The 8625-nt window shown below is 41.3% G+C and overlaps 1 protein-coding gene across 5 annotated transcripts in view; it reads left to right on the forward strand.

Annotated features, from left to right (window-relative positions):
• The window catches only part of DENND5B (DENN domain containing 5B), a 118283-nt gene extending 110014 nt beyond the window's left edge, over positions 1–8269 (forward strand). For all 5 annotated transcript variants that reach the window (XM_072872603.1, XM_072872612.1, XM_072872622.1 and 2 more), the window contains 5 exons: positions 237–424; positions 2095–2177; positions 2343–2469; positions 3277–3451; positions 4316–8269. In XM_072872603.1, the coding sequence (XP_072728704.1) occupies positions 237–424; positions 2095–2177; positions 2343–2469; positions 3277–3451; positions 4316–4499 (757 nt within the window). In that variant the 3' untranslated portion in view covers positions 4500–8269. The remainder of the gene's footprint in view (positions 1–236; positions 425–2094; positions 2178–2342; positions 2470–3276; positions 3452–4315) is intronic.
• The last annotated feature ends 356 nt before the right edge of the window (positions 8270–8625 follow it).

The raw sequence follows: 8625 nt of genomic DNA on the forward strand, positions 1-8625 counted from the left end.
AGCTTTGCATATTTCCCTTTTCCTAAGGAGGGAGGTGAATGTAGTTTTCTGGTTTGGTCCTATCAGTGGTGGTGCAGGGGATGTTGCCTGCTGGGTTCTGGTTTGTGAAATGTTTCTGGCTATAGAGTATTCCCTGCCTGTTAGCAGCGTTTATGGGTGCTAGCTGTCCCTCTAACTTTGAGATCAAGCTGGACTACTTGTGTGGCTGACCTGTGCTTGTGCTGGCTGCATGGCAGGTTTCCCTGCGGGCGATGGCTGGGAAAGGGCGTTGACGATGGCAGTTTGGAGCGAATACTCATTGGAGAGCTGGTGTCCTCCACGTCTGATGAAGAGCTGGGAAAGCAGTGCCGTACCCCACCCCAGCAGAAATCTCCTACCACAGCTCGACGACTGAGCATCACTTCCCTCACAGGGAAGAACACCAGTAAGTCCTTTCCTTTGTCCCCAGGACCCTAGAAAATGGGGCACCAACTGCTGAGAAATAAAGCTCCTGTGAACAGGAGAGCTCCTACTGAAGCACAGCTTGGTGCAAAGGAACAGCTGTGAGCTGATGAGTTTTTCCTGCCCCGGTTTGTGTGTCTGCAGCTTGCTCTGTGACTGTACCCGTTGCCTCTTTCAATGTTCCCATTTGACAGTTGAGAGATAATAATCTCTTTCCTTGGAGCATGGAGATATGAGATGAGGGAGGAGGAGGCAGCAGAATTTGCAGTAGCTGACGCTGCTCAGCTTCCCAGCTCACTTTGCAGTCAGTGGGAAGACAGTCCTCTCTGAAGGGCAGTTCAGAGCATGGATGTGGATGTTGTGAACTGCCTTCTGGAGGAGCACATCTCCAGAGGGACCCTAGGGGACATCAACTTCACATCCCTGAAATTAGCTTTTATGAGTAACTGCACCTGGCTGCAACAGGGCATGGGACTGTAAAGGCCACGTGAGGCATTCTCCGCTAAAGCATACAGATGAGCACAGTGTAGATCCTGTTCATAAATCTGCCCAGCTCCTTTAAAATTAGAGGGCATGACTCCTGAAATGTCAAGCAAGGAAAGATTAGCTTCCAAGAGTAATGCAGCATTTAAAAACCACCACGGGACCACTGCAGCTCTTCACATGTGTGAGTCCATATCAGCTGGAGGAGTGGGCACCAGAGCTACTTGCAGAGCATTCCCTTAGGTCTGAGAACACTAAGGCCCAATAATTCATTGGTCTTGTGAGCTACATGAGGCTCTGTGTTACATCTGCCAAAGACTGTGGAGGTCATCATGTACTAAAATGATACTGAATTACTCTATGCTTCCAAAATAACAATTGTAGGACAAGCTGATAGCAACCTACATATGTCTGAAAAACTAGAAAGGACTCATAGAAGAACCATGAAAATAACTGAAGTCTGGAAAACATCTGCTGAAAATGAAGTTTTAAAAGTTCGGTCTGTTTTAATCAGAAAGTGGATGAGGGACTAGATGATTTTCTGCAGGTACCTGCACAGGAAGATGAGATGGTAGCAGGTGGAGGCATAGCATGATTCAGTAGCAGAGGCATACAGCTAAACAGATTCAGAGCAGAAACATGGCATACATTTTAACACAGAAGATAACTTACTCTTGGAACCATTAATAAGGAATATTCTGTGCCTGTGGCCCCTTATGCTGGTACAAGGACTAGCCATGTGCCTAAAATAGATACTTGTTTTGGCTCAATAAACATTGTGGGTTCAAGTCAGGAATTAATGAGTGCTGGGTTTTCTGGCCTCTGTCACATAGAAGTGAGTCAAATGACTGGGCTACAACCTTTCAGCCCATGTCTCTTCATGTGAGGGTTGCTGTACTCTGTGATGAGCAAGATGTGATTAACTCAAATAAAATATTTATTAAGCCAGATCCTTGGGTTGTGCATTCTTAAGTAGGGCAATTTATTTGACTATTCCAGGGTTGCTCATCAGTTGCTTGTAATTAAGGCTCAGGTTTACCCAAGACAAATGATTGCTTGAACTCTAAAGATACAGAATAATTCCTGCAGTTCAAGCTACGTTATCATGAGAATTTGATGAATGTTTTAAAGTTGGTATCTTCAGCTAGTATGCTCTCCATCATTTCACAGAGCCTAATGCGGGACAGATCCAAGAGGGAATCGGGGAAGCCGTGAACAATATTGTGAAACACTTTCACAAGCCAGAGAAAGAGGTACTTCCTACTTTTCATTACTTGCCTAGTATCTACAATGCATGTAAATATTTTTATAAACAGAAATGGAACTGAAGTACCAGTAGAGACTGTTAACCTTTAGATTTGAAGCTTCTGGCATACAAACAAGGCAAGTTGTGCTTACAGACTCTCCCTTTCCCACAGAGAGGGAGCCTTACCATTCTGTTGTGTGGAGAAAACGGTCTGGTCGCAGCACTGGAGCAGGTCTTCCACCATGGATTCAAATCGGCTCGCATTTTTCATAAGAATGTCTTCATCTGGGATTTCATAGGTAAGCTGGTATGTGATTTGGAGGCAGGAGAAGAAAGATTAGGGCAAAATGACTACTCACGCACAGACCTCGGATTCTCGTCAGCTAGTGTGCCATTTGTTCCTGCCTAGCACCTGCTCCAGGTTGCTTAAAGTCAATGAGAAACAAAGTGGAAGATGAGAAATACTAAACTCTATATAAGGGATGAGTGTGAATCTGTGCAGAAATTTAAGAGCACATCAAATTCTAGTCATTTATTCATAGATGAATGTTCAAACAGCTGCTTTTCTACCCAGAAAGAAAGTAGGCTGGAGGTTGCGGTAGAGTAGCAATTGATGTTGGGGGGGAGTTCAGAAAGGGCAGGGAGTGAAAGGTTTAGATTTCTAGTTGTTTATGAAAACTCTCCTAATCACTGCACTGGTCTTCTGGTGATGCTTACCTGTGGGCCTATGTTGCGGTAATTTAAGACGTGCTTATTTCCTTAAAACATGCTCGCAAGTTGAGATACTTAGCCTGAGGGTAAGTTCTTACTCAGAAAAGGTGAAAAATCAAAGCTGATGGTATCACTTACAATGAAACCATTGATAGGTACTCTGGTGCAGTTCCTTGATGTTACCTAACTGTATTAGACATCAACCAGTCTGCTGACCACTGCTATGTAGCAAAGGTGGATATCACCACCTACCTATGGTCTTCAGAGTGAGGAATCCATATATAAACTGCGCAATAGCTCTCGGCAGGTTGGTTTTCTGAGGATTCCCTTGTGTAATTTTATGTCACAATGAAGTACTTCTGCTCACTGGGTTCTGATTTTTCTTCCTACTACAGAGAAAGCTGTTGCTTATTTTGAAACCAGTGACCAGATTGGAGACAATGAGGAGGCCCTTTTGCTTCAGAGGTCTTCATGCAAAACCTTCTGTCATTATGTGAATGCCATCAATACAGCTCCACGGAACATTGGAAAGGACGGCAAATTCCAAATTCTGGTTTGCCTGGGCACAAGGTACCTAACTGCTCTTTGTTATATGTGTCCTCTTGCATTAGACTAGAAGAATATTTTTACACCATTGTTATTACCTTTAGTTTTCCATTTTAAGACATCTCATACCTATCTATTATCCAGTACCTATTTTAGGCAGCTTTAATACTACATGAAAAAATGGAGCAAAGAAGCAGTAATGACACATAGCTAGTGTCTAAACTGCTAAAAATGTTTTGAGCTCTTTTATAACTGTTAACTTGACAGTAATATGTATGAAATCTGTCTTGAAATCGTATTTTTGATGAAGTGCTGGCTTTGGGAATGCAGAGTTCCTTTGCAAGAGCTGGTACATTTCTAAATCCTCATTGAATCACTTTGCCTATGAAAATGAGATGTCTGTTATAATTTTGACAAAACTATTCTAGATGAATCTTTCTTTCTTAATAGGATGCTTTCTGTCTTGCACTTAGGGAGGGGCAGGGGGGGCTTAGTTGTATTTTGGAGGGTGGAAGTTGGTATGTCTAGAAATAAGTACCATTTTTGTCTTGTCTGTCTGGATACATGGAAAACCAGTTGGAAAAGTCTATTGGTTTTTCCTGAGTTTTACTTCCCCTGTTCCTGATCTGAAAATGTTGCTGAATTCTTCCAAAGTCAATTGTCCAATTCTGCTGATATCTTTCATCTCAATTCCTACAGTATGTTCAGTTACCTGTATTTTACTAACAAAATCAAGGGTTATGACTACACAGGAAACTTTTATGTGCAAACAACATGCATCACCCGCAAAAAGAGACTGCACGTTTTGGGTTGTGTTCTTGGAAAAGAATTTCAGTTTGAGATATGTTGTACTTGGTGCTAAAATAATTTGTTTCATCCCCTTTGCAGGGACCACTTGCTCCCTCAGTGGATCCCATTGCTGGCAGAGTGCCCGCCCATTACGAGGATGTATGAGGAGAATGCTCTCCTACGGGACCGCATGACTGTCAACTCCCTTATCCGAATCCTACAGACATTGCAAGATTTCAACATCATCCTAGAAGGATCGCTCATTAAAGGAGTGGATGTTTAGCATGGCTTTGCTGAGAACTTCATTATTCCTTTCCCAAGCAAGCAAACCACAATTGGAGACCTGTCAGGACTTGAACGCGATGGTAGTGCACCACTGTAAGGCAAAGCTGCTGGTTGAAGCAGGAGTGGGAAAGCCAGTTTGTGCCCGACGGGGACTGTCCTCTAAAGCTGCAGAAAGCTAAGATGCAGTATTGTAGTTTATTTGAAACAGAAATTTAGTATAAAATAGAGTATTTTCATGTGTTAGATGTGTGTAAATATGCTATCTTCTTTAAGAAATTATATTACTCTAAGAAATTTTTCTTAGACTGAATGTTCTTGTTCTGACTATGAGTAGCTTAAACCCAGGGGAAGGAGTAGGGGGAGGGAAGGACTGAGGTGGGAAGGGATGCCGCTACTTGCTTGCAAGGAAGAAGCCAATCAATGTGTAAATACAGCGCAAACTCAGCAGGGCTTTTTTCAGGTATTGCAAATTAATACAGCAAATATCCTTATGTAGCCATTGTGATTGTCTCACTCTTGGAAATGTTGTAAGCATATGCTGTTTTACCCTACTGTACATGGTCTCTGTTAGTTTTTTGTTTGTTTAAAGACTCAACCCTTTCCATGCACGGAAGTTGTGAGTCGTCATGTTTTCTTCTGTAAGGTCTTTTGTGTCACTTCTGTTGATCTCCAAAAGGGGAGACAAGTGTTGAAATGCTTAAACACTGGAGAGGAGGACTGCTGTCAGCCATGGAGCCTGGGAGTATGAGACCTTTTTAAGCGGTGCTGCTGCAGCCTGAGATGGGGAACGACGGCTTGCTTGCCTTGCCCGGTGTGTCCCTTGCCTGGCTAGATGTTCTGATGATTCCCCCTAGCCCTCAGCCAGTTTGTGTTGTGAATGACTTCTTTTTTTTTTTCCCATGTTGAGGAATTTGGTTCATACCAAATTCTTGCTGTACGTGAGAAGAATCATTGCTGTAGAGCCACAGACACCGATGTTGCTGTGCTACTGAACTATATCAGCTGGTTTTGAAATGCTGACAGGTTATGAGTCTTCCTTTATCCTGCAGAATGAGTGTTCCTAGGAAGTACAGGATCTTTGATTACTTTTTTTTTTTTAAATTATCCAGCTACAACAACAAACAAAAAAAATTAAGCAAAAGGAAGAAGAAAAAGAATCTCACTTTGGTATTTTGAGGCTTCTCTCCTACACTCTTTCCAGTTAATGTGTTACTAATACAGCATTTGTATATAGATACAGGTCTTGAAGAGGAACTGTGAGCAACTGAAACCCTGTATGCTAAAAATTTAACAACAGATTACATTAAAATCTTCTTGTGGATACCATGCAGCAAATACAGAGTGTATTTTCCGTTCTTGTGGATGGGAGTTGGAAGGATCTGAGGGCATAGTTAGCTTCATCGGGTTTTAGTTTTCGGAGGTTAGTTTAAATACAGGTGTTTGTTTTCACTTGTTTATTCCCTATGATCTTGGCCATTTCGTCAGTGGATTTCTGTGGATGTCTCACTGTCAGCTATGGCTTGGGAAAGGCCCCTAACTGGTACTGTAAGTGTATTACCTTGCACTGTGTTCTCAAGTGGCATTAGGAGGGACTTGGGAATGGTGGGCAGTAGGAGGTCTTGGTATAGTGTGCACGTGGCAGAGAGAGGGATGAGAGCTAAGGAAAAGGAAAGAGGATGAAAATTAGGGTTTGCTTTCTCACCTGCCTTCTGTCAAGCTTCTCTACTTTCCTGTGGTCCTTCTGCTGTCCAGTTCTTATAACAGCACTCACTTTAGTGTCAAAGTTTCATGTCATATTCCCAGCTAGAAGAAAACTCTTCGTGTGACTTTGTTTCATTAGAAGGGAGAGTTTTATGTTATAGAAGTTTTTTTGTTTGTAAGAAAGAAGTAAAATAACACTGTCAGGGAGTCATTGACTTCAATGAGGGTTCCAGCTTTTAATAACCATTCTTTCCTCCTGGGCTTGTACTTCCTTAAACTGACTAAACTCATCCCAAATACTGTAGGCAGCACTGCCATGTCACTACTGTGGGTGTGAGTAAGTAGCGTAAAGGCTGTGAATGGTGTCATGAGTTAGTAGCCAGAGCCCATGGCTGTGTGACATCTCTCTTAGGTTTCCAGAAATGTGAAATTTGGGGTGTTAGTGTTTTCTGTGTGGCCAGCAAGTCTGCTTAAAGTCAGCAGAAGATGCATGACAACACTTCAGCAGCAATTGAAAATGCGTCCCTAGTACTTAACTCTATCAATAAATTATACATTTAGCACCAGAAACCATGTGGCAGCATTATTTGGTAATGACTGCTTAGGATGTTTTGATTTCTATTACAACTCAGGCCTTTTATGTCTAATGACTGCTATACATGATTTTTTCACGCCCAACCCAGTCTAAGTGACTTTCATTTTACTGAAATAATAACCTCTTTAGTCCTTGGATTTCTTTGCAGCATCATCTGGATTTGCTAGCTGGATACTTCTCAAAAGTATACTGCTGCATACTTCTCCAAAGACTATTTATGACTTAACCAGTCGTAACATTCATCTGACATGACACGGGTTAAGTGCAAGCAGGATAAAGTAGAAATGTAGGCACCTCTAAAGGTCAAGCATAGATGAATAAACCACACACAGAGAAAAGGGCAATAACTACATAAAGTCTTTCTTAAGTTAAAATAAATCAAAACCTGAGAAATTTTAAAACAGGGCCTTTCCCCATTTCAAATTACATTAAGGAACCTTTAGCACTTAACTTCAACACAACTTCACGTCAGCTTTTCAGCAAGCGTTGACTTGTTTGGTTTTGTCAGGTTTCACATCATATTAATAATAATACAATAAAAATTATGTATGTCTAATATTTCCTTGTAGGCAATAAAACACCCTAAGATATGTTGAAAGGGGCACAGCTGAGTGCCTCAGATTCCTGGAAGGCTAGTTATTTGACAACCTTGGGAGTACGGTTCTTTGTAGTGAATTTTTATTCTACCATATATGATTATTTTTTTTAGTAGACTACTTTTGTTTATTGGAAACTGTGAGGTTTTTTTCTGTAAGGTTTACAGAAATCATTCTACCCACTAGAATGGTGAGAAACCCATCAGGATTCTTCTAAGCTAACACCGTTTTTACTTCAGTGTTAAAGCACCTTCTTTGGTTGAGAAAGGGAATCTTGGAAAAGACCAAAGCTCTCTGGTATCTGCTTTTTTTAAAAAAAAAATCCTATCCAATACTTGTCTGCAGATGTCTGAGTTTGCATAGTCCTGTTATACCAACATCCAGCATGGTAACTTGAGGGAGTCAGAGAATCAAATGCCTCACTGTGTACAAAATGTGTATTTATAATTCTCTGAAAAGAATGGAATTCTACTGTTTAGTGAAAAATCTACTCATGTTTATTCCGAGTTGGTTTGTGTAATTAGATATCATTGTTCAAAAATGTCTTTTTAGAATAGTTGCGCAACGGCATATGTGAAAAAATTCCTTCTTTCAATCAAATGAAGGTGTGCATCTTAAGGGGAAATATTGTATGTTACTTGAAATGTACAAATGTGCCCTGTATAGCTTAAAATGATCCTTAAATGTCTCCATTAAGTATATTTTGTCTTTACATTATTACTAACTGAATAAGAACTGGATTATTTTCAAGACGACATTAGTAAAAGTATTGTTATATCAAGCACTTTAACATACATACCACAAACTGACATGGGTTTTTCAGGTTTTGAAGTACATTGAAATACAGCTTTTCATGCTATGTCCTTTACAAATAAAACTGTGAGAATAATGGTTGGTGTCACTTTCTCCTTGCAGAGGAACTGAGAGATTCGAGTCTCAAGCAGAAGAGTTGATCTGGACCTGGAGGGCATGTTTCGTAAAGGGAACAAGTCAAACAAAATGATTCACCTGGTAGTGACTCCTGGTACTAGGAACTTGCTGGAGCAAAGAGGGGGAGAGGGGATGTGAGGGTCCGCTCTCAAAACCTGCCCTTCTGCCTCCCCCGACACAAAAGTCTGACTGGGCCGAGCCTGACTAGCTCTTGATTTTCAAGGCTTAGGTGGAAAGTGTGACTGATCGAAGGGAAGAAATGGGATTGCAGTGAAGTTTAGCTCTTAGCGGGGTGGCGTTTG

This window comes from Ciconia boyciana, chromosome 1, assembly GCF_034638445.1.
Source record: "Ciconia boyciana chromosome 1, ASM3463844v1, whole genome shotgun sequence".
In the NCBI taxonomy this organism is placed as follows: domain Eukaryota; kingdom Metazoa; phylum Chordata; class Aves; order Ciconiiformes; family Ciconiidae; genus Ciconia; species Ciconia boyciana.